This window comes from Curcuma longa, chromosome 21 (genome assembly GCF_044706935.1).
Source record: "Curcuma longa cultivar G26 ecotype Majalengka, Jawa Barat chromosome 21, ITB_CL_G26_1.1, whole genome shotgun sequence".
NCBI lineage: Eukaryota > Viridiplantae > Streptophyta > Magnoliopsida > Zingiberales > Zingiberaceae > Curcuma > Curcuma longa.
The window spans coordinates 381,166-407,991 of record NC_133881.1 but is presented as its reverse complement, the minus strand read 5'-3'; the positions used below and the strand labels follow the sequence as shown (position 1 = coordinate 407,991).

The 26,826-nt window shown below is 40.6% G+C and overlaps 2 protein-coding genes across 2 annotated transcripts; one reads left to right on the top strand and one right to left on the bottom strand.

Annotated features, from left to right (window-relative positions):
- Positions 1 to 2,982: 2,982 nt before the first annotated feature.
- On the bottom strand, positions 2,983 to 3,402 carry LOC141814438 (uncharacterized). The gene has a single exon (XM_074702399.1). The coding sequence runs from the start codon at positions 3,400 to 3,402 to the stop codon at positions 2,983 to 2,985; it is 420 nt and encodes a 139-aa protein (XP_074558500.1).
- A 14,068-nt stretch (positions 3,403 to 17,470) lies between these two features.
- LOC141815614 (uncharacterized) lies at positions 17,471 to 18,533 on the top strand. Its single transcript, XM_074703563.1, has 4 exons — positions 17,471 to 17,816; positions 17,892 to 17,944; positions 18,040 to 18,216; positions 18,332 to 18,533. The coding sequence occupies exons 1-4, from the start codon at positions 17,511 to 17,513 to the stop codon at positions 18,399 to 18,401; spliced, it is 606 nt and encodes a 201-aa protein (XP_074559664.1). The 5' UTR covers positions 17,471 to 17,510; the 3' UTR covers positions 18,402 to 18,533.
- The last annotated feature ends 8,293 nt before the right edge of the window (positions 18,534 to 26,826 follow it).

The window sequence follows — 26,826 nt, the reverse complement described above, 5'->3', positions numbered from 1 at the left end:
TATTTGAGTCAGTTTCTGGAACCAACTCAGGATCTTAACTTCAGGTTTCCAATGAAATCCTGGGTTAGATCGACGCCTAATGTTCCCCTCGGAAACGCATCCTCTCCCACTCCTCTCAGGAGAATTTACCTGATGCCAACCGAGTCCTCCTGACTCGTTGGACTTTTGCTCGGCTCTATCCTCGGCCCCTAGGATTTGTGCTACAGCTTAGTCCTTCCCGACTAGCCCAGTCTTCTGCTGCAACTCGATCCTTCCCGATCAGTCCAGTCTTCTGCTGCGGCTTGGTCCTCCTGACCAACCCAGACTTCTACTGCGGCGTGGTCCTCCAGACCAGCCCAAACTTCACTTGGTGTTGTGACTATGCCAAGACTTCAGTGCCTAGCTTCAACTAGGACTTAGTTAAACTTGTGCTCCCTGCACACTTAGATCAACATATCAATCTAACTTACACACTTAACTTGAACCTAGTTCCATTATCAAAACCAAGGTTCGATATGCTGGTGCTCCCTGCACCAACACCTCGTTGGTTTGTTATTGTGGTATTTTTACATGCATGTGTTGTACTAGTAAGTGGTCGTGTGGGCCTTTACTCATGGAGTTTAGTAGATTAAACACATGTATTGTATTGTTGAGTGGCCGGGTAGGCCCTATGTTATTATGTATTCAGGAAAGTTGAATTATTACAGGGGAGTTGCTGTCGAAATTTTTCAAATGGTCGTCTCTCGGGATGTGATAATTTTATGGTATTAGAGCAAGTTTGGTTCTTTTAGGATTTTACATTTATGGTTTATTTGATACCAAATTTATGGTATCAAAGCAGGTTAAGTTCTTTCAGAATTTGTCGTATTCTTGGTCTATCTGATACCAATTTTATGGTATTAGAGCAAGTTCAGTTCTTTTGGGATTTTACATTTATGGTTTATCTGATACCAATTTTATGGTATCAGAGTATGATTTCGGAGTCCATTTTTGTTTCTTTCGGATTTGTCATCGTATTTTGGTTTATTCGATCCAGATTGTGAGATGAGACAGACAGTGGCATGAGCTCTTCAAGTATTGTAAATAAGACTAACTAGTATATCGTTTCTTAGAAATTTATAGTAGTAATATTAGCAGACGATATTTGATATTATTATGGCCTTTGTATATCAGTACATTCATTAGTCGACATCAGTATCTCAGAGTCAACTTCAGCCAGAGTGATGTATCTCATTATGGCCTTTGTCACGATAGGGCTTCAAATTAGAATTTATAGATTTTATCGAAAACCCACGATAAATACAAACAAATGCAGTAGTCGACATTTTTCCAAGGGCTAGTAATAAAAATGGGGGTTTTGTGTTTTTAATGAAATCTCAATTGAAACCAAAAATTATTTCCTAATCAAAGCCCAAACCTAAATGCTAAAATCGAATAAATCAAAACAAATAGACATCCTAAATGCAAGAAGTGAGAATCCTAACCTAAATGCAAACTAGGAAATTTCATGCAATTGGTGCAAGCAGAAACCAATCAATTCAATTTAGTGAACAGATCTCATTCTCAAGAGGTTGGCGTTGGCACAAACAAAAATGAAGGCTATTTCAAATCCTAACTAATATGGTAGTAAATTAGGAAGAAACTCTATATAAACTATTGCTTAATTCCTACAGAATAAACCGGCAAAAACCTCAATCCTATAGTAAACAAGCTAAAAATTGGAAACTTGACAAACTATGGCTAGATTAGAATTCAAAGAAACATTAAGTTCCGATTAAGTAAACCAAATCCATAGATGTTGCTAAGGAAAAACAATGAACAAAGCTGGAATCTGAAAAACAGGAACAAAATTTCAGAAATGCAGTAATGAAAAAAAAACAATGCATCCAATCTTCCCCTCTCCTTCAATCAGCTCGGTGTCAACAAGCTCTTGGAGCCCTTCATTCAAGACGGTCGCTTGTGTGTCTTGCTCGCTGCCAGCACCTCAGCCCGGAAAAACCCTCTCCGATGTGCAGACGAGTTTCAGGAGTTCCTCTTTCGTGCTCCGATGGTGTTGCTGTTGAGCGACCTTTCCAGGATTCGAAGCTTCTCAAGGATGGAGGATTGCAACGGAAATGGAAAAATTGGAAAGGAGCTGGCCCGATTGATACGTCGCGGGGCAGGGAACGCTCGCAGACTGTTTTGATTAAATACCGTGATTAATCAAAATCTGGGCCTTTGATTTTGAATCCGACGGTACCCAGCCTAGGGCTTCCAAAAAATTGTAAAATTTTGACGCTCGATCTAAGTCATGTCCTCCGTGTTGGCGCGATCGCAAAATTCGAGTTTGACACGTTGATGCTACGACCAGAGCGGAGGCATTTTCATGTAAAATTCCAAGAATAAATCGATTTAAAATTAATAAAATCCCAATTCATCACTACCCAGCCGGTCAGTGCAAAATTCGGGCACATTGATGCTACGACCAGAGCGGAGGCACAGTGGAACGAGAGATCGGTCATTCGAAGTATAGTATTTTAGCACTATAGTAGGTAGATAGTAAATTTAGAGATCAAATTTTTGTTAGTTGGAGAGAATGTAAGATACGAGAAATTAATTCTAATAGTAGGGGAGAATGGAACTCGTATTATGAAGAAGAAATGAATGAAACTAATTTGGATCAAATTAGAGATTGTTTGGTTAGTGAACCAAACGAGTCAGTTTTGAACCAAATTAAATCAACTTGGTTTGGTTTGTGATGGAAGAGATTTTGACAAAATGAAAGGGATGAGAAGTTTCGTCTTGTGAAGATGAATTGAACAAAATTGGTTTGGATCAAATCGGAGTTCATTTGGTTAGCGAACCAAGTGATTTTGTGTTGAACCCAGATTGCTACAATAACCGATTCAATTGATACAGTAAACCCTAGGTTAAAAATTTGTTCAGCCATTTTCTTTCCACTAGTTCATCCCATGTGCGTTGCCAACCGATTCAACCCAAAGACCGGGTTACTATAGCTCCTCTTTAAAATGGGAATCGCGATTTCTTTCCTTCCCCCTGTTCGGCCCTACTCGCGCCGCGCCTGTCGCGATCCGACGTCGTCGTCTGTCGCGACCCTCCGTCGCACACCGCACACTGCACGTTGCACGCTGCCGTTGTCTGCCGTGTTGCATACTCCGTCGCCTCGTCACACAGAAGATCCCTCTCCCCCATCACCATAAGCATCAGCTCGTGCATCGCCGCTTCCAGACCCGGGCTCTCCGGCCCGAAGGGATTCACCAGCGGGAGATCCAACATTACTCCAACCGAAATCGACAGCCACCAATATAGATCATTGAGGTCTCGGTTCAGGAACGCGTGGTCGGGGCACTCCGCCTCCGACCACAACCACCAAGATCCGTCAAAGAAGAGCACCACCTCTCCGGTGCAAGACCGGAGCTCCATCAGCGAGTCCTAACACTGCTTCATCTCGTCCTCCATTTTCTACGACGCCGAGATCGCACTCATCATCTTCTCCAGCCGCGACAAGCCCTTCGAGTTCAGTAGTAACTCTTCTAATCTCTCCTCAAGTTCAGATTTATTGCTAGGCAGGTTTCTATATGCTAGAATTAGGGTTTTTCTTGTTCTTGCCAGATTAGTGGATTCTGGCCCTAATATGTTCGCGGCTTGTTCTAGGTTATTGAGTTCGGTGAGATTGGATTTTATCTAGGGTGAGTTTGTTGTGAAATTAGGTGGAACCAGGGCTTGTTGGATTTGATCGATGCTATTGGGATTTTCAGACTATAGATTATTCTTGTTCTGTTGGAAATCGGTTGGTGATTGGTCTGATGGTGGTTGGTCTGATCCAGAATAAGTTCAAGTGGATTAGATTAAGATTTGCTTAGAGTTAAATAAGTTTAATTAGATAAATAATGAGTCAGTTAAAATATTAATTAGTTTAATATTTAGTTAATAATTGATTAATCAGTTTAATTAGATTAATTGGAAATGATGAGATGATTTAGGTTAGGGTTAACTCTTAATCCGGTTGAGTGATTAGATTAGATTAATTTAATGATTATGGTTAAGTATGGATTGAACTTAATCGGGTTTGTGTGATGAGTGGTGTTAATTGGACTTGGTTGGGTTAATCCGGCCAAGTTGAGTTAATTGGATCTAGGTTAAGTTAGTGTTTGATCTGGTTAATGTTTACTAGAATTTAGTTAGACTTGGTTGGGTTAATCCGACCGAGTTATGTTAATTAGGTTAATTTAAGTTTAATTGGGTTAGATTAACCTTAGAATCGGCTAGGATTTTCTTTGATAGAATATTATATTTAGATGATGTTTTATTTTATAATTTGCAGGACCTTGACTTGAGGATCCGGTTGTATTTGGGGGTTTTTATGGCGACGAGTCATCAATCAGGTGGGTACTCCTTTACTTAGTCAACACAGGTCTTTTCATAGTGCATGATTTATTATCCGTTATTTATTATCCTGTTGCTACCCTTATTGCATTCGTTGCTTGATACTTACTGTTGACCTTAATATGATCTTGTTACTATCAATACAATCTCCTTATTTATTGTTGATCGGTGCTAACTTATTATGATTGATGTTGTGTATACCTTGGTAGATGTAGTAGTTATCTGTTTAACTGTGCATTATAGCATCATAACATATTGTTATTGTTAACTCTCACCTACTTGTGTGGATGAGAGCATTGTAGCACTGCACAGTGTGGGTGCTACCAGGACTAGCTATATAGCTCTCCTGGAATACTGCCCCTCCCCCTCACATGTAGCTGATCTATTGTTGGAGCGGGTAATTCCTGTCGTGCACCCCAGTTCACTGCACAGTGTGTGTTTGGGGATGTTGAGTGCAGACAGTGACATTTTCCCCGCTCCCCACTCACGTATAGTGGTCTGTTGTTGAAGGTTGTGCAGTACTTGTCCTGTTTGGCGTCCTAGTTCACTGCACTGGGTGGGTGACTGGGGGTGGCAAGTGTAGACAGTGACCATGGATGCATTTGTTGTTAGTTGTTTACTGCATTTATGGTTGTTGCACTTGTTGTTATATGATTGTGGTTGTGCACTTGTTGTTATATGATTGTTGCATTTGTGACATGACATACATTATTCTCGTATTGTATGATACCTGCTAGTTGTATGTAGTATATTGACCTTGTTCCTTAAGTATCATATAGAGACTGTTTACCTTTGATATCCATGTTGATATATATGTTGTGCACTTCCATTCTAGTACCCACTGAGTATTTTATATTCACCACCCAGACCCTGGGATTTTTCTATCTCCTCAGGTAGCAAATAAGGATATTGTCTTGAAGCTTGGAGTTCTGCCGGACTGCCCCCATCTCATAGCAGGAGTCATGGATTTATTTTCCTTCATGTGTTTGGATTTTATTTTTTTTTATTATCGTGTATACGTGGATTTTATCGTTGTATTAATTTCGCTTGTGCAGTTTCCATTTTTGTAGTCTAGTGGAGTTTGTTGTCGGTTGTTAAATGGACACTTTATTTTTACTTGGTTCACAGCCCATGGCTGCTACTCTAAGGCCCACGGTCCTTGACCGTTTACTGCAGGCAATCCACTAAGTAACTTGCCCCTTATGGCAACAAGTTTAACGAGTACAAAAACCTTCCAATAAATCCAGTACAATTAAAAGTATGAAATTAACTACTGTGTTACCAAATTTTAAGCTGAATCTCCCCTACAACGACGAACTTGGCGAAGCGGCGTCTTCCGGGATGAGCTATATCATGTAGGGCGCCGACATTGACAAAATTTGCACGAGCGAGTCGAAAGAATAGAGAGAAAACAGTTGTTATTTTGGCTGCTACTCGCGCATGACTTATATACTACACCTGAGTCGACTCAACTGTGGATCTGGGTTGACTTCAGTTGACGTAGCCTGATAACTGTTCCTTCCCGCTCGTTATCCGCTACCTGAGTCGACTCGGGTCGCCAGCTGAGTCGACTCCAGTCTGATGTGGAGTCTACCGTGATGTGCGTAGGATGTATACCTGTTTTCATGCTTTATTTGCACATCTTTCTGAGCTTATTGCTTTATTCTTATGTATGTTGCATCCCTTATTCATGCATTTAGGCATATATTCTACATTTCCTAGTTCGGAGATCTGCTCGTGCTTTAACATGTTTCAGGGTGGAAATTGGAGCGAAAACGGGCAAAACGGAGTATTATTGAAGATCAGGCAAGACAGGGCCGTGCCTCATAGGCACGGCCATGTCTATTCAACTTCTGGCCGTGTTTCAATGGGCACGGGCGTGTGCCAAAATCCCCTCAGCAGCAGCCAGAGGCCGTGCCTCAAAAGCACACCCGTGCTTCAAAACAGAATCAAGCCAGTTCATGGCCGTGCCTCCAAAGCACGGCCGTGTCTTCACCTTGGAGCCAGCCTCTGCTGAAGGCCGTGCCTCACAGGCACGGCCGTGTGCAAGAACAGAAGAGCCCAAGCAGCAGGCCGTGCCTCAGAAGCACGGCCGTGTCCAGCCATTCAGCTCCAGCCAGTGTGTGGCCGTGCCTCCCAGGCACGGCCGTGCCATCAAACAGAAGAAGGACATGTCTGTGCCGTGCCTAAGAGGCACGGCCGTGCCCCAGACCCGAGACTTCACAGCTTCAGGCCGTGCCCCCAAGGCACGGCCGTGCCTTCCCTTGTGCCCGAAGCCAACACAAGGCCGTGCCTTCCAGGCACGGCCGTGTGCACGGGGGCGTGCTGCTTCCGAACCCTGCACTATAAATAGGTCTCTAATGAGACCTAGGAAAGGGGGGAGACTTTGGAGAGCCACCGGAGTTGTTCTAGAGCCGCCGACGCCTATTTCGGAGAGAGATTCGACGATCCATCACCGATCCGACTGCTCCAGACCATTTCCATCTCATCTACGCAGAGATTTCACTCCGAGGAAGAAGATAAGTCTAGTTTCCTGCATTTCTTTGTTTACCTTTGGGAACAAGATGTATTCTCTCTTTCCTTTGGATTGTATTCTCCACACTATGGAGTAGATTTCCCTAGATTCTAGGATGTAGGATAAATCAGATGTAATGGATGATTGTATTTGGATTTGATTAATCTACCGTTTTCTATGAAATACTGTGCATTGCTTTGTGGATTTATGCTTGTACTTGATGATAAATTGTGTGTGTGTGAATCCATGAGGGTAGGGATTTACTATGAATTGGGGAATCATTAGGCCGTATACCGGGGCGCTCTGTAAAAGGGGCAGACCTTGAACCGGGCGAGATTCCGAAGGGTTTCCTAATACATAGTTGAATTCTTATGAGGAATAGTTAGCGGTCATTCGTTATTGGGGAGAGATCTGTAAAAGGATATCCAGTGACAGTGGATAGGGTTCTTTTAGTATTTCCGGGGCGCCTGAGTGACACGGGCAGACCTTGAACCGGGCTTCTAGAACCGTTTCAAACCAATAACGAGTGACGTAAGAACACCAATGATTTAATTCGAGGATACCTGACGAGGTTGAATTGGATAATTTGGTTGACATTCCTACAATTGAACAGTTATTGAGGAAAGGTAGAGGATCCAAGTCGATTAATCCATTCTCTGAGGAGTCCGAAATCCTAGGATCGCTTCACCCATCAGTGTCACAGTCGATCCCTTTCTCCGACTTTTAGGATAAAGCACTTTAAAACACTCCCATCTCCCCCACACAACTCATGATCTATATTCTCTCCACCTTTTTGTGCTAGATTTAGTAAGTAGTTCCACGGTCCCTGTGGATTCGATCTTTTTATTACTTGGCGATATTCCGTGCACTTGCGGAAGCACATCATCTCCGCCTTCGAGGTTTCGAGAATGAGAAGATTCATAGTGCATCGGGTGTGTGCGTGCGTGTGGATCCTTGGATTAGTCACCTCTGCGGAGGTGGATACCAAGTAAAATAAACCGGGTTAGTGTTGATCTCTGTCTTTCTCTTTTATATTTTTGCTTCCGCTAATCTCTGTGCAGAGAAAGATCAAGAAAAATCGAGAAACGCTATTCACCCCCCCCTCTAGCTATTCAACCGATCCTAACAGACCAGGCCACCAAGGCCCTCCTCCTGGAATCAAGAGACCGAGCCACCAAGGCCCTCCTCTTGAGATCGAGCTACCAAAGCTCACGGTCCCGAGCCGAGCTACCAAAGCTCTCCCGGACCATCCCGGCCATTCGCACCAAGCTCCCGGCCACTCAGATTCCGAGCCACCAAGGCTCCCTGAAATCAAGCTACTAAAGCTCACGGTCCCGAGCCGAACTACCATTAAAGCTCTCTCGGACCATCCCGGCCACTCAGGTTCTGAGCCACCAAGGCTCCCTGAAGATCGAGCTACCAAAGCTCACGGTCTCGAGCCGAGCTACCAAAGCTCTCTCGGACCATCCGGCCATTCGCACCAAGCTCCCGGCCAATCCGGTCCTGAGCCACCAAGGCTCCTCCTGGACCATCTCGGAGACGAGCTACAAAAAGCTCTCTCCATTAACCCACGAACACCAAGTTCTCGGCTACTTCGGTCCTAAGCCACAAAGGCTCCTTCTGGACCAATTCGGAGACGAGCTACCAAAGCTCTCTCCATTCGCCCACGAGCACTCCCGGCTATCATAGTCCTGAGCCACCAAGTCTTCTTATCTCTCGGTCAAGGGCAATACTTTCCCGGTTTTTCCTCTTCTGATCAGATAATCACTTTCCCGGGCAAGATCTTACATCTCCCGGGCAAGATCTCACTTTTCCGATTAAGACATTCTCCTCCGGACAAAAGTCAGGCTATCCAAGCATTCTCCCGGATAAGCTTCTCTCGGCTTTGTTTCACCCGTCCAAACATCTCTTCTCCCGGCCAAACGTCTCTCAACGAAGTTAATCTCCTTGCCGGGCAAGATCTTACTTCTCCCGGGCAAAAACTTATTCCTCCCGGTCAAGTTCCCGGGCAAATTTATTGCTTCCGGCCAAGAAACTCTTCTCCAGACATTACTGCATTCTTTCGGCCAAACTTCTCTCGGCTTTCTTTCCCGGCCAACACCTTTCCTCTCCCGGCCTCATTTCTCTCGAAGAAGTAATCTCCTTCCCGGGCAAGCTTGATATTTTCCCGGCCAAGATGCTGCTTTCCCGGGCAGAAACTCCATGGATACGTCGGGCCTGATCGACCACATGGTCGATCACGGCTCGCTGATCGATCAGCGGTCGACGTCAGGGAGCTGATCGACCAGCTGGTCGATCAGCTTGCCCTGATCGACCAGCGGTCGATCAGCTGTCCTGATCGACCAGCGGTCGGTCGACCAGCTGATCGACCAGAGCAAGCTGGTCGATCAACTGATCGACCAAAGCATTTCATGGGTTTTTAAATCATGTAAGCTATCAAGTTAATCACCGTTGCAAATCCATGCATGCATGCTTTTGAATTTATAACGTGGTTTGTTTGATTAATTGAGAACGTATTTTCAATTAATTAGAAATGTGTTTTGTTTAATTAATTAAACTAATTGAAAACGTGTTTTGTCTAAATAACTAAACACTTAATTAGTTTTGTTTAATTAATTAACATGTTTAGAAAAGAGCTCACCCAAAGACTTTACTCGGATATCTCGGTTAACTCGGCTCATCTAAACTTAAATCTCTTCCCATTTAGTTGGACTTAAATCATTGTCAAACAACAAAACTGACTCAGGTCTGACTCGGGTCAGATACAGATCTGACTAGGGTCAGACTGCATCAACACTATATACATATATATTTTACTTAATTTTTATTATATCAAAGGGGGAGAAATACACATATTTCTTTATTTAAAATTTTAAAAATATTTTACAAGTATCAAAACTTTTTTAAAAAATTAAAAAGGGACTTGAATGGTTTTGTATCAAGTTGATTAAACTAAACCATGTCAAGTTTAGGGGGAGAGTACAAAATTATATTTTAAAACTTAATTTTTCCCAAGTCTAAATTCAGGGGGAGTTAAAAATCATGCTGCATTAATTTCAATTCATGCATGAATCAGTCATTCTTTTTAATTCAAAAATATTTTTCTTAACTTGAAACTCGAGTTGCCATAATCAAAAAGGGGGAGATTGTTGATGCAGGGAGCACCAGATGATCGAACCTTAATTTTGATAATGGTAAGAGGTTCAAGTTAAGTGTGTGGTGATTACTAACAAGCTGATCTAAGTGTGTAGGGAGCACAGGAAAGTCCTAGTTGAGGCTAGGCACAAGCAAGTCCTAGTGGAAACTAGGCAATGGAAATCTTGGCTGAAGACTAGGCAATGGAAGTCCTAGCTGGAGGCTAGGCAGTGGAAGTCCTGGTTTGGAGGACTAGGTAAGAAGTCTTGGCAGATCAAGTGCACTAGGTGGAAGTCTAGGCTGGTCAAGTGGATCAGATGTCTAGCAGTGGAAGTCTAGGCAGGTCAAGTGGGTCAAATGTCTGGCAGTGGAAATCTAGGCAGGTCAGGCGGATCAAATATCTAGCAGAAAATCTGGGGGCCGAGGATCGAGGCTAAGCGGAAAGTCCAACAAGTATAGAGGACTTAATTGGCAAACAGGTAAATTCTCCCGAGTGGAGTGGGTAAGGGCGTGTTCCTAGGGTGGGAACAGTAAGCATCGATCTGAACCAGGATTTCAATAGAAATCCAAAATCAAGATAAAAAATAGTTGTAAAACTATTATCTTTTTCTGTTACTTTTTATTTTTGTCCTAACTTATAATGCATGAAAGGAAGGGAGGGAACTTCGATTCCGGGTGTCCTTATCTGGATCCTGGGACCGAAGTCCAGGTGCCCGAATTGGTTACAGGTGATCAGACGTCAGCAGAACGGAGCCAGCGAAGCAGTAAGATGGCAAAGTCCTAGTGGTCAAGACACCTCAGCTTCCAGGCGCCCGAAATGGTTCCAGATGCCCAGATCTGGATAAGCGTTGCAGAAGTCAAAGTTCATCCGGAACCTCCACGTCAGCATACAGACACCCGAAAATGGATACAAGCACCTAGAAGTGCCTAGTCAGCAGCGCCGATGGTGGATCGGCGGACAGCGTGGAGGCCCCTAGAAAGGCTTCCAAGTGCCCGAAAAGTCCAATAAAAGAGCATTGAGGAAGACCCCTCAAGGTATCATTCCAAAGACAACCGACGACCGTCTGTATGCGAAGCATCAATCAGGAACGTCATCATAACGTCAAAGTGCTGCACGAGAAGTCTACATCTTTATTACTTCAGTAACTCTAAAGATTATGTACTTAATTTCTAAGAACAGTATCGTTATTACCGTTCTAATATTTTTGTAATCGCTAACTCTCTTTCGTAAGAGGGGAGTTATTTAGTTGGTTGTCTAACATAAACAGTCAACTGATCGTGGGCCTTGGAGTAACAGTCTATGGTTGTGAACCAGGTAAAACACTCATGTGCTTTTCGTTGTATTTTTATTTTCCACTGCATTTACAACTCTAATCGCAAGAATTTACGGGCGATTTTATGAAATTCAAAAACGCTACCGATAGCGCTTTTCACCCCCTCCCCCTCCCCTCCCCCCCCCCCCCCCCCCCCCTCTAGCGCTCTCAACGATCCTACAGTGACCACGTGTTCATCACGCGATACTCCGAGATGGCTACGTGGCCTTAAAATAAGGACGGAGAGAGAGTAGTAGGATAAATGTAAATAGTCCTAGTTTTGGTTACAGATCAAGTTCCTGACTTTAAGCTCCAGTAGTACATACCGGCCTCTTTTCAGATTCAAGTCTGACCTCAAGCCCAAGTCTCGGCATCTTGGGACGACCTCTTCAAATGCAAGGCCGACCTCGAGCTCCGACCTCGACATCTTGGGATGACCTCTTCAAATGCAAGACCGACCTCGAGCTCCAGTCTCGGCATCTCATGTCGACCTCTTCAGACGCAAGTTCGACCTCGAGCTTCGATCTCAGCATCTCGTGCTGACCTCTTGAGACGCAAGTCCAACCTCGAGCTCCGATCTTGGCATCTCATGTCGACCTCTTCAAACTCAAGTCCGACCTCAAGCTCCGGTCTCGGCATCTCGTGCCGACCTCTTCAGATGCAAGTCCGACTTTGAGTATCGGTTTCGGCATCTCGTGCCAACCTCTTCAGACGCAAGTCCGACCTCGAGCTCCGATCTTAGCATCTCGTGGCGACCTCTTTAGACGCAAGTCCGCCCTCAAGCTCCGATCTCAGCATGTCTTCGACATCTCGTGCTGACCTCTTCAGACTCAAGTCCGACCTTGAGCTCCGGTCTTGACACGTCTCTGACATCACGTGTCAAACCTTAAGCATCTACTTAATCCCAAGAGATGATCAGCCTACACAATCAAGAGAACACAAGACTATTTCGTTCAAAAAAATAGAAAAATATCTACAAAGGATAAGAACTGACAAAATCCTTCTAAACTAAAACAAGTATCTTAGAATATTTTTCTAAAAATAGATGTTAATATTTCATAGATCAACTACTATAAAAAGAGGGCTCATACCCATGGTCACAGGTACGCACACATTAACCTCAATTTTTCTAAGCTTTTAAACTCCTTCCTCATACAAAATCCTAACTTGAGCATCGGAGTGACTTGTCGGGACTCACCTCCGACGTCATTCTAACTCTATTTTTGAGTGCTTTTTAGATTTTTTTTTTATCTTTTTTTACAATTATCTTTAAGGAGTGTGCAAATTAACAATTCGTGAACAAGTGTCTGGACCATTCTAGCCTATCTGCATACTTATCCAGAAATTAACATAATTATAGTCGCGAGATCACTTGCTACCATGACATAGCAAAAAACATAATATATACATACCATAAAGTCAACATTATGTCTTAAAATTGCAACGCTCTTCTAGTGTAGTTGTAATTGAGCTATCACTAAAGAAGTGATACTATTAGGATTTTTTATAACAATTCAATAGTTATATAGAAAATAACAAGATTGATAATAAAAAAAATAATCTCATTACATGGTGATGGTACATAATTATATTATTGTGATTCTTATTATAATTTAATTATTTTTAGGGCACTATCACTAATAGAAATATATTGTTTTTGAAGAGGAGACGTTCTTAGATGGTTGTCATTGTTCCTCCAAAATATTTGTCAAACACCTCAGAATAAGGATGGATATTAAACGATGAAAGTCCTCTCACATTCGATGAGATGGAAATTGAGTGGAGAGAAGAGATCTAGGGTCCCTAACAAATAAATTCCAAGAGGAGCGACGGAGTATTCCATATATACATGAGAGGGATCATGCAAATGGATGGAATCTTTTGATTTATCAAGGAGTAAACTCCATTTACCATTAAGCCAAACCTGCTCCTAAATCAAACAGTTTAATTATAAACCACTTATTTTGAGTTAAATCAAGCGCCTAACACAAGTTCAACTTGATCCTCATTCAACCTAAAAGAACCAAAAAACACCCCAATTGACCACAACCAAGCCCAAGCACATCGAAACATATCCACTAAACATAACAAGCTACCTTTGTTTAACTTGGCTCATTCTCAAATCCAAACTTTACCTTAATTAACACCTTTAATTAGGATATAACCTTGTACCTAAAGTCGAAGTAGGACACTACATACTCCAGCAAATCCTTTTTGAAGAAGACAAAGTCTCTTTATCCCCTTCATATCTCAACTCATAGCTATGAGGCCTTTAACCTTGGATAAAACTATAGGATTAGCCAACAAGCTTATAGGTTTCGTGTAAAGCAAAATCTCCACAGGTTAGAAGAGATATCTCAGATACTGGAACATCAAATCTTAAATCTGTTAGTGTAAGTATCAAATTGGTATCAGCCTTAACATGTCTACTTCTTCCGTAGATTCGAATGAAATTTTGATCCTTTGCCACTGTAATCTAGTCTTTAAACACTTGCAATCATAACAAGGAAGGTAGAAGAAGAATAGAATAAAGCTCAGCCTAAACATTTAAGCCAACACATCAGGGTATACACTCTTTTATTTTCATGCATATATAGTCTCTTATTTCAGTAGGCATTCCACAGATTGTCCTCAAGGATGACTTCGATGTGCAATAACTGGATCGATTGCAATTGATTTTCTTGATCCCTTTTTGCTCAACCTAAGTACATATATCAGTTGACAAAAAGCAGTGGTTCTTCAGAGAGCAGCACCATAAGGTCAATATCTGTCTAGCACAGACAGACCTCATGGCCTTTGTTACTCAGCAGTAAAATTCTCTAATTTGCAGGCTGTCATGCATGCCTATCATCAACATCACAAATGCATTGTTCATCGGCAGATTGGCAGCTGCTTTTCCTCTCCACCAGTCATTTACATGGCCTACTACACATCACACGAATTATCAACATAATCCTAACTCTGTTTTCCGGTTAAAAGGACACACATGTAAGTGGTAACTTGTGGGAGGGGGTTGAATCCAAACTGTTACTGGCATATAAGAAACACCTGAATGATCACTTTTTTTTTCTTCCTTTTTCTTTTGTTGTTTGTTATCTTGGCTGATGGCATTCTTTTCCTTTTCACTTTTTCCTCTACTAAGAAAGTCTTCAGCAGCCAGTAATCACTCCATATCAGCCCAAAGAAGCTTTTCTCATTCTTTTTGTGATGATATCGACATATACATCTCTTCCTTTTTCATCATTGATTGTACTATAGTTACAATTCAGTTTCTTCAGAAACTAAAACCATGACTACCACAATCTAACTCTGCATTAGTTCACTCGCTGAGCCTACATCTCCCCTAGTTGATTCAAGATCCATGCTAGTAGTTTCTTCTTCTGAAAGGATTTGAAAAATTGAAGGAGAGGACCACAAGAGCACTAGCGGAACTTTTACTGAGAACATGTTTGGTTCATTCATGGACATGAGAGGAAGCTGAAACCCACAATGTTTGTCACAAAAGCTAAGGTCAGTGCTTTCTCTTTCACCACTGTTCTTGTCATTTCCCTGTGCCAGTATTGCATCCATGCACCCTCATTCATTTTCTTCTTTTCTTTGTCAAAACCATCGAGGTGAGCAGCTAGGCAAGTTCCCACCACCTTTAGCAGCATAAAAGCAGTAAAGGCTGTGACATCCTTCCTAGGACCACAAACAGCAGGCTTGCCCCATCCTCCTTTCCACAGGCCCTATCATTCATAAATGAATAGCAAACACTCCATGGCAATTGCTCATGCAGTTGGTATATATATATATATATATATTTTTTTTTTTCTGCAAAAAATTAAAAAAAAATCTTTGAGATTGTGATTATGTTTTGTTTGTGTAGGATAGAAGAATAGAAATATTAGAAACTTAGAGCGGTTGATAATTATACGTAGAGTCCAGTTCCCCTTCATCATTTAATCCTGCATATTTGTGATGGAGTAGGTGTTCAATGATTGGGGCAGCTCCAAATATGAAGGTGGTGGTGGGCATCTACTCTGATAGCTATCTCCTTCATTCACATGGTCCCCTTCACACTACAGTACATGGGAGGGAGAAAAGAATACAAGGCACACAAGGTGAGACCTAACAACCACGTACGGGCTAAGAGCTAGTCACATGCTCTAATGGCTTTTCATTTTTATGTTTGTTTATATAATGGAAAAAAAGAAAAAGAATGTTATGATTTTCAAGAATTGCAAGGATATTGTCAAAAAAAAAAGTTAAGTAAAAGAATTAAAAAGATAAGAGATTTTTTTTAGTGAAACTTTAATCCTATATCTAAAATTTTAAAGGAATTGAAGTTTTCATGTATATTTTATATTTCATAGTAAGCATTTGGTAATTAAGTTATTCTATTCGTCGAACAACTAGTTTAATTTGTTAAGAAGCCGCACATGCCTACATGTTAGCTCGAGTGGTTTGACCAATTCAACCCATAGGTTTAGATAAACCAATGCTTGAATTAGTAGAATGTACTTAATCCAAGCAATCCGAATATCTCAAAAAAAAAAAAAAACTTGGATGAGGTGTTCGACCAAAGGGTAAGGATTAATCTATATATACCGGCTAAGGATGGGTTGAATATAATCTAGTAATTAATCACTTTAAATCCAAGCACAAATTCATTAGAAAAAAAGTCTCAGCAATTTTCTTCCTCCACACAGACAATTTTTTAACTACCAGATTTTCATGATATTGCAAGTGAATTTCGGAGAGAGCAAATTCAAAAGCCAAAAAGAGCTATAAGGACATAACACTAGCTAATAAAATCATATTGACCATTAAGAAAAAGATGAAGATTACGAAGAAGAAGACGATGAGAAGGCAACGATTAGACAGAAACATTTTGTAGATTTGCTTTATGGGATTTGGTGACAATTTTGTAGATGAAATGTTTGTCATCGCAAGCTAAGTAATGATTTCCATCCAAATATCTAATGCCCTAGCTACCACCCCATTGTCTCCTTGGCTTCATGGGAACGTACCACCTTGAGATCATAAAGCTTATCTTTTGCGTGGATGGATCTTGACTAGCACTAGTACTTCCTAAGCAAGCTAGTGTTTCCAAACTCAACCGATGTTTATATCGTTTCGGATGCATTATTGGCTTTTGATTTTCAATTTAATTGGTGGAAGATGGATGACCATACATGCGTTTTAGATCCTTGCACTCAAAAGGGATACGTTGTTCCTAATTGTAAAGAAAAAAGGAAGGGGAAGATTGATCCTCTAGCGTTGTGTGGGCAAGGATCCACTTTTGGGTGCTGAGTCGACCATTGCATGCAAGGAGGCAAGGTGTGGTGGGGTGGTGGGATCCATAAGCTAAATTTCAGCAGATTAATCAAATGTATAAAAGATGGTAGCTACGATATTGGAAGAAACCTATTTATAACCCAAATTTATCAAATGTAGTGGATATGATATTGGAAGAAATTAATTAATATTTATCTCAAATTATGGCTGGCAAGTAATACTAAATGATTCATTTTAATATATAAACAAGCATTGACATCAATCACAAAGTCCATAGTCACCCTCATCCCGCCGTCGTCTTCCTCGCCGTTCGCCTTGTTCATCAGTATATACAACTGCTGAATTCGTACACGCGAGAACGACGCCCCAGTTGTGCACCCTCCGAGTCGTTGGATTTTTCTGGTCCCCACCGCCCCGTGACTCGCTCCCACCGCCAATCCCACCCACAGACCAGTTGTTGCCTACCGAGTCCAAAAGAGAAGATTCCTCCGATGCGCCCGCTACGTCACCCCCTTTCGTCCCTGTCCGCTCCACGTGGACGATATGATCTCGATCACATCAGCACCGACGGCTGCTAGCCGTTTTCGATCTGCTGTTTTTGGGACCGTTAGGCTCGTACATTTGCCGACGTAATTATTTGATAACGCAATTGCGACGGACGGCCGTTTTCGGGATTCCAACTATTGGCCGCCCGATCACGATCGTACAGTCAGGTATCGGGATCTCGCCGTATGCGTTTGAGTTACGTCGTATCCGTGAAGGCGCCGTTTGATCGCCGTTAAGAGGGTGAGTAAGAGGTCCACGCCGATCGCCTTTATATCCACCCCCGCCGTCAAATCGGTTCTCCTCAGCGCCCCTATCTTGCGCCATTTCTATCTCTCGCGGCGCGGCGGAAAACGGCGATGGGGAAGCGATCGAAGGAATGCGGAGGGAATGACGAATTGGCGGCGAGAAGGTCCGGCCTCGACGTAGTGTTCAGGCGCCGGAGTCGGGAGAGGAGGAGGGCGGTCGTGACGAAGCGGGAGCGCAAGATCTCCCACCGGGAACACCGGAAACGACGCGTTGGCATCCAGACTCCGACTTACGGAACCGTTCCTGGGAATTTAGGCGGAGTCCGGTACAAATCGAGCCCTGAAATCGGTCGGATCTCCCCCTGCTCCAGCGACACCTCCTCCGAAGCATCGACGACGCCATCGCTGTCGTCGGAAGTAAAATTATCTTCATAATTCAGCATGGGTTGCTTCCAAAGAGCTAAAATTCTCATCCCTTATCTTTTTTCTCAGCTTCGGCGGCAGCAACGTGATGCTGCTTTGCTCTTCCACTGGAACGGCGAAAGGTTAATTTTCCCTAATTCATCTTGTAATTTTTCTGTTTTCCGCCCATTTAATTCCATGTTTTAGATTGAAGCCTTCCGTAATTATGTCAATTTAGAGAAGAGGCAATGGCCTCCTTCAACGAGAGCGACCGCGACGAGGCGAGCGATGTGGAATCGACAGTGGAGTTGGAGCCTTGCATGAAACCTAGTGTGGCCGCAACGCCGCCGGAGGCGGAGCTGGAAGCGTTCTTTGCAACGGCGGAGAGAAATCTACAGCATCGATTCGCCGAGAGGTAATTTAATTAAACCCTGAAACAAACAAAATTCTTGAATCTGCACCTCCCATTAGCAACTTTAGATGCCTAAACATCTGTCTTTCCGTTCATCTCTTCCGTTGCGTCGTCGCAGGTACAACTTCGACGTCGTCAACGACGTGCCCATGGCCGGCCGCTACGAGTGGATTCCAGTAATTCCTTGAAGAAAACCTAGAAAAGAAGAATCTTTCTTCTTCTTCTCCAACAAAAAAAAACAAGAAAAAAACATTTCTTTTGTCAGTTTTTTTCTCGTCAACTTCCTAATTTTAAAATTTGTGTATAATATTCGTGCCACATTTTCTTAAATTTTCACATCCTAATTATTGAGGAAAATGTGCATCTTATAATTATATACTGATCAAAACATCCATACTTTAATACTAAACTTTTCAAAATACAATAACTAAAATGCCTTCCTACCTGAACTCATTATTGCACTTAAAATTCTTTGTTTGCAAATCATTCCTCATCACATTGATCAAAATTGCCTAACTCATAGCACACATCTCTCATTTTGCATTGTACTGACATAGCTGAGTTAGTTATAATGGTGCAGAGTTGCAGAAGAAATGAATACCACCTAAATCATCGTGTCCTACCTATAATAATAAAATTTCTAAGTTTCCTCTCTGCAACGTGCAATTTCTCAAGTTATCAATATGTGCGGGGTCCATCCGATGATTTTTCCATGATGTTTTTCTAGTTTTCTTTGTCAAAGATAAAGTATTTTGTTGCCTATTTTTTCACTTGATTTCTGTGGTCTAAGGAAGTATGTTATTGTAATCTATACATATTAAGGGTCTTAACCTAAAGCACATAGATGATTTAAAACTTTCTAAATTGATCATCTAAGCAAAATATTTTAATGACCTAATGTAGAAAATCAATAAGCCTCCGGAAGCGATTTAAATTATCCATTCCTGATTGAATCGAGCTATAACAGAAGCAATTATATAATTTCATAAATTATTATTAAATAAATGAATATTAATCGACGAAGAATTTAAGTTTTAAAAAATAAAAATTATTATTTTAGAAAACTAACCTTTTATAGTTTTTTTCCTTTTTGTGTATCCAAGATGTATAAAATCTATAGTCTGTTGGGATCGATGCGTTCTCTAGAGGGGGGTGAATAGCGATTTTTTGAATTTCTCTACGAAAATGTTAGCGGAAGCAAGACAAATAACAAAAATAAAGAACAATCGCTAACCCGGTTGTTTATTTGGTATCCACCTCTTACGAGGTGATTAATCCAAGGATCCACACACACACCAACGACCTTTTCACTATGAAAACCCTCCTTTTCGAAGCACGCTTCGAAGGTGGAGAAAACTCTCACAATCTGATCTCTTCTTTTCTCGAAGCACGCTTCGAAGATGGATTTAAATTCCTAGAATAATCAATCAAATTTAATTCTCTTTCAAGAGCTTCTAACATGATGTAAAAAAGTCCTAGGGGGATACATTTATTCCCTACCCTAAACCATGCATGCAATGGTATTTTTTTTTTAACATGCTCATGAAAATGAAACTTATTACTGATTTAAACTAAAAATGTAAAATAAAAACTACATATGGTATTGACAATGAAAAGGAAGTGTAATGTTGAAACAAACTCCCCTAAGTCCTGACGGTTGTAGACGATTCAGTAATAAAATCCACGCCCGCAATGGAATGGATCAGGGTGAGTTTAGCATCTTCATAATATTGTCATGACTATGCTGAGTTTCATTCTCAAACTTCTTCACCTCCTTGGATGGTATCTCAGGTGGTCAGAGGTGATTCAGATAGAGCACCCACTTTGGAAGCTCGATTGTTGCTTGAATTGTTGGGGCCTTGTTCAGCATTAATGGACACTTTATCAACCATGAAAGTGTACAATCTGAGGTTTTGAATAAATCTACAAGACCAAAGAAAGAACCCATCTTCCACACGCATGTGGAGTAAGAAAAATCAGAAATAGCAATATCAAACTGTGTAAGGCATGTATAAAGAAATGAATCACATCCAACAAAATCAAATACTATTTTCTGAATGATGGGCATGAATACTAACCATGGATGAATAGGAGGTACCTGAAGCATGGCAAAGACTGGAGTGATTACAAATAGGCCCTAATTGTTGATTATATGACTTCACAACTTCATCCTCCTCAGATGAGGATTCCTGCTCTGACTCAAATAAATGTATAATAAAAGGAAGTGATTCTTGGGGTATTGCCTCCATGCAATCCCCTACACTTATACATCCTGTCCTCTAAATCCTCTGCTACATCAATCGATAATGGTGATCCCTGGGGCTCAGTGCAATCCCCTATACTCATTTTGTCATCTTCAACTGCAAGTACATCAGAACTAAGCTCCATATCAACTTCCTCAGTCACCAATGCATCCTCTTCATCATCCGGACTAAACTCAACCTGTGTTTTTGTGTTTTCTGTGAAGTTCTCAAAATTGTTGTTTTGCTCTTGCTCTTCAACCAAAATTGTAGGATTAATTGATGAAGATATTGGACTTGATCTTTGAGTTTGTATTAGATTCATGTTACTTACAAATTGTCCAAGTTGCCTTTCAAGATTTTGTTGTTGCATTGCCATTTGTTGCATCATCTCCTCCATCCTTTGTTGTTGTTGAATAAACTCACTAGAATCCTCATAGTCATCTTGGTTTGAGTTTGAGTGTCACGACCCGGGAGGCCGTCCGAAAATTTTCGACAGCACCTCCCCAGTATCTATGACAATTCCCTGAATACAAACATGAATACAACAAAATATGAATTTACATAAATGAACAAAAGCAAAGATGACCCACATGGCCATGTACACATCCTACACATGCATAAGAAAGAAATTTCTAATTCTACACAACTATTAACGAATAAACTCGTAAAGTAACGAAAGTCCGAAGTTATGAATGCGGAAACGTAAAGAAATACAACGACAAAATCACGGATATGAAATACAATCCGAAACCACAAAGAAATAGACGACCACACACCTAATACTACAAACACATGCATTAACGACAATACCAAAACACTACGATAAAGCTTACCATAAAATCCATAGATAATTCCATAAACCACACAACCAATAAAAATCCAAATCAAAACATACGAAAGAACTCAACGATCCCAAAAGTATATGAAGGAAAACCAATTTCGCCTTGCTGTGAGATGGGGGCAGTCCGGCAGAACTCCAAGCTCCGATAGTCCTTATCTACTAACCTGTGCCTGCAACTAGAGGTCAAAGAATGTAGACAGTTAGCCAAAGGCTAAGTGGGTAATCAGGAAAGATGTGCATGAATTTAATCTTGTTTAAGAAGCCAAGGAAAAGAGAGTAGATCATAGTTCTCAATGTCATTTTAAGCTCCTTTTAGAGTTCTCCATGTATACATAATAAGTGTATATATCTATATATCTGTATCATTATCTTCAATTATCATTGATCAAGTAACAGTTCATATGTTAATTTCATATCTCAACTTAATTATCATAATATATCAGCCATTATGATAGCTTCTCAATCATGGTTATTTAATCATGCTATATCAAATTATCATCAGTATAATCTCATCATGAATAATTAATATCATCGGTGTTAACAGGTGTATAAGCAATACAACGGGAGCCAATATCATCAGAGTAGAAAATAAAAATCTCATAATCTAGGCTAACAGCGCCTCTTCAGAATATATTGTCGCATACGTTATCTAACGTACGGGCTTTCTCTCTAGCCCTCACCGGTGGAAGACAGGATAAACACTGACCGCGGCTTCCGCGCTACCACAACGATATGTGGGCGGTCAAGTGCTCTGGACCGAGGACTACGTCTCGCACCCCTCCTCAGGTGTACGGTCTAGTACTCTGGTATATAACTCTGGTATCAAAACTAGACTCATAGTTAACACCTTTCAATATTTATCAATTTCATTTTACGTTATATCTGTTACATTCTCAGTATGTATCTTCATGATTTGGTCTAAACGACCAACTCAACCAAATTAAATATTATTCATGCATTTAGGTATCACAATCAGATTTACAGGTAAGGACAAGTATCAACCTGACAAAATATCAACAATATGAGAAATAAAAGGTCAAGCAGTATAAAAGACAAGTATCAATAGTAGAGTAAATGAGAATATCTATTTGAATTTTGAAACCACCCTTTTCTATTTTAAATCCCTCAGATGAACCCATGTGCGAACAGAAAATATATCAATTATTTACCCTTTAATAATTTAATTATTTTAACCCTGTTTTAATATTTTAAAGATCATTTTAACCCCCTTTTAAAACAATTATACATATATAAATATACATATATCAATTTAATATTTATTTATTCATGCACAGGGAAGATTAAGAGTCCAAGGATAGAAGGTACCCACTTAATTGACGAACCATTGCACTAAGAATCTCTCTGTACCAATCAATATCCTGAAATTTACAAATACAACACTACTAAATATCAAGGAAAATCCTAATTGATCCTAAGGTTAATCTAACTCAATTAAATTTCCTTTAATCTAAGTTAATCCTATTCCAAATCAACTCCTCATTTATTAATCCAACCGCTAACCAAATTAACTTATGAATGTTAATCAATTATCAAATTAACTAATAATTAACTCCGTAAATTAATTACTTAACTCCACTAATTAAATCAATTAATAACCTGAATTAATAAATCTATCTATACTTATCACCACATAAATTAACTAATCCTAATTGATCCCTTTTAATCATGTTCTCCATTTAAGAAATTAATTACTAATTAACTAATTAACTGACTGATTAATCAATTTACTAACTAAATCTTAAACTAATTTAACCGATCAATTTAATTTAATTATTTACCTAAACCTTAATCTAATTACCCAAATTAGTAAACTGTTTACCAAGAGCTTTGTTGGCGGCCGGCGGCAGCTTCGTGGTTTGGCGGCAGCAGAGCTATCCCTCGGGCGGCCACCGGAACAGAGGAGGAAGAAGAAGTAAGTAGCGGCGGCTTCGTGCGGCAGAGAGCGGCTGGTGGCGGTGCTGAGCAGGGCGCGACGGCGGCTTCGAGCAGAGGAGATGCAGCGACAGTGAGAAAGAGGAAGAGGAAGAGGAGAAACAGGGGAAAGGGCGGCGGCTGGCAACGGAGGAAGGGAGGGAGAGGGACTCGGTGGCGGCGGATTGGTGGCAGAAGAGGCGACAACGGCCGGCGTCGGCGTTGGGCAGAGCAGGGCGCGGCGACAGGCACGATTCCGGCTAGGGTTTTCTCCTACAGCTTCAACCTTCGATCGGCTTCTTTTAAAGCCTTCCTACCCGAAGTTTGTTCCGGCGGACGCGGCGCGAGCGGTTCCGCCAGACCCGGCCGCTGCGAGGACGCGGTTGCGCGCGAAGAAGTCGCGGCGTCACGGTTGCGCGGAGCGGGGAAGAAAAAGTCGTGATGAGTTTTCTTACCGGGCGGGGCGGTTAACGGGTGTAAACTGAACCCGAATCCATTAACCCAAGGATGATTAGTGGCTTTTTAATTGGGCTGCAATTGGGCCTTTGAATTGGCTGGTTATTTAGGCTTCTACTTGAATTAGTGGGTTGATTTAATTACTATTCATTGGGCTCTATTAATCCCTCACATCCTTAACCATTAGAGTAATTTGTTTATAAATAACCCCATAATTTTTTTCGTATATAACATTGAGTTTTGTTAATCTTGAAAATAGGTGAGCTGCTGAAAATTCTTTAAAATCTGTCCACTTTGAAATGATTGATGTTGAAGCTGATTTTGGGCATCAAATGATGGATTTTGAAGCTGAAAATTTCCTTGAAAATTTTATAAATGTTGTTGAAAATTATTTCCTTGAAAATTCTGATTTTGGGGCTGCTGAAAATTGCTTGAAAATTGCTGAAAATTCTGATTTTGAAAGCTTTGAATGGGTTGTTCAAAATTTTGAAATGGTTGCTGAAATTGTTGTTGAAATTGAGGCTGTGAATACTGAAATTGTTGCTGAAAATTCTGTTTTTGATGTTGAAATTGTTGATTAACTTGTTGAAAACCTTGATAAGGTTGTTGGAATTCATATGGAGGTTGTCCACCTTGAAATTGTTGCTGAAAACCTTGATAAGGTTCCTGCAAATAAAAATTTTACTGTTGAAATGGTTGACAATGTGATTGTTGATAAAATGAATTTCCGTACATTTTAGAACCCAACAATAATCAAAGAAACAATAAAGGAGATTATTCATAAACTCAAATCAAACAATTTCTACTAGATTCTCCGGCAACGACGCCAAAATTTGACAACCCTAGATTTGCTATGTGTGTCACGAGTAGGGTTGCAAATTGGAATTTATAAATTTATCGAAAACCCATGATAAATACAAGTAAACGAAATATAGGGGCCTCGAGTCGTATTTTTCCAAGGACTAGTAGAAAATCGTGCGAATTGAGCTTACATGTCGTTCTTTTTAGGGTTTTCAAATGTAAAATGGGGTTTTTGGGGTTTTAAAATGAAATGTAAATTTGAAATCAACAAATAGAACAGAATGCAAGTTTTGCTAATCTAAGATGCACTATTGGAACAAGGTATCAAATTAAATCTGAAAATGCACTTTAACTCAATTCATAGAATTTGAAATTCAACTAATGTTTATGAATCTAAAATGCAATGATCAGAACTGTAACAAGTTATTGAAATTAGTAACTAAGATGTAAAATGCTTTGCAAAGAAAATTAGACAAAAACTAAAGAAAATCAGCAAACTAGGACTAAGAGAAAAGTTAACTAAGACAAGAAATGGAGTTCTAAAGAATCTAACCTAGCTTGCAAAACAAAAATGCACTCTAACTATCAGCAACAATTAACTATCAAAAACAAACCAATACTGAAGCTAAGCCAACAAACAATCTGATACATTCGAATTTGGATTGGCACGGAACAGTGCCAAACCCTATGTTATCAGAACCTGAATTGAGACCATTAACACGAAATTGAAACTAATAGCATGAGATTAAATCTAAAAACAGCTAAACTAGCATTAGGACTTAACCAAACTCAAACAACCAACAATGGTTAGCTGAAAATGCAGTAAAAACTCGAAACTACAGATTGAAATGTTCAATAACAGCTAAATAAACATCCAGCCTTCCCTTTTCCTCTTGTTCTCCTTAGCTTGGTGTCAAACAAGCTATTGAACCCACAATGTGGCTCTAATAATCCCTCTAGAGTCTTCCACGCAATCTCTGGGTGTTCTACTCGCTGCCAGCACCCGGATTAGCCCTGAAAAACCCTTTTTGAACAAAATAGGATGCTGCCCGAAGCTAGTTTAAGCTGCAAAACTGGAATCCTCCACTTCTGATTGCTCTGATGGTGTTGCTGTTGATACAAGCAAGCTCTGCAATCCTAGGAGAACCCCTCCACGAACCTCAGACTCGGATTGTGCAGCAGGCCACTGGAAACGCCGAAAACAGAGGTCGGAATCGTCGAAAAAATCCTCTCCGTTACGCCCTTCCAGCCGTCGAAATATACCCAATCGACCGGCGTTTGACTCCTCAAGGATCAAGGATTGCAATGGAAGAAGTTTGGGTGAACGGGGCTCGCCGTGGAGTTACGCTAGTGAACAGGGGAATGGCGTTAGGACGATGGTGAACAGTGGCGCTGCCACTGTTCATTCCTTTAATCCGGGTTTTTATACTCTGATTAATTGAAGAATCTGGGTCGTTGATTTCTTGATCCGATGATGGAGCTTGATCTGGGGTTTTAGGGTGGCCTAGGGTTTGTGAAAAATTCAGGGATCTCGATCAGGCTTGAGCTAGGTCATGTCCTCCATGTGGGCTTGATCAATTTGGGTAAATTAACTCGATTCGATCGCGATTGAGCTCGAGCTTGGTCCGATTTGAACCCTACAATCAATTAAAACTCAATTAATGCAAAAATTGCCATTAAATCATGAAAATTATAATCAAGCCTCAAATCATGCAATATAGGACAAATACGAACGAATCGATTCATTTCATAATTTATTTTTATGTAAAAGCTCAAAAATAAATCAATTAAATATATATAAAATCCTAACTCATCAGATGTCACAGTTGAATTTGATTTTTCATAATTATCCACAGATCCTGGATTAAGGATTCCAATTTATTCTTATAATGCTAACATTAGGTATCAAGTTCGAAGGATATATTTGTAAAAAAGTTCATGTCAACCTTCATGTTATGAATTCCCAAAATGAAAATTTGGAGTAAGTCAATTTAGATGGTTCAATCCTTCTTGGTTTAAGGAATTTGGTGATTGGTTGGAATATAGTATAGAAAAAGATGTCGCATATTGTTTATATTGCTATCTCTTCAAAACAACTAAAGGAAAACAAGCAGGAGGGGAGACTTTTGTTAGTGAAGGATTCACAAATTGAAAGAGTAAAGATAGATTAAACCATTCATGTTGGCCAACATGATAGTGAACATCATAAAGCTCGAATGGATTGTGAAACTTTGATGAATCAAGATGCACATATTCAATCAATTTTGCACAAACAATCAAAGCAAATGCAGAATGATTATCGTATTCATCTTAATACTTCAATTAATTGTATTAGAGTTT

What these genes read in the sequence shown, in the direction of transcription:
- LOC141814438 (XM_074702399.1), bottom strand. Translation starts at nt 3,402, where the DNA reads ATGGAGCTCCGGTCTTGCACCGGAGAGGTGGTGCTCTTCTTTGACGGA.
- LOC141815614 (XM_074703563.1), top strand. Translation starts at nt 17,511, where the DNA reads ATGGGGAAGCGATCGAAGGAATGCGGAGGGAATGACGAATTGGCGGCG. An exon ending in TTCCACTGGAACGGCGAAAG is followed by an intron (nt 17,945 to 18,039) that starts GTTAATTTTCCC and finishes ATGTCAATTTAG; the next exon opens with AGAAGAGGCAATGGCCTCCT. An exon ending in CAGCATCGATTCGCCGAGAG is followed by an intron (nt 18,217 to 18,331) that starts GTAATTTAATTA and finishes GCGTCGTCGCAG; the next exon opens with GTACAACTTCGACGTCGTCA.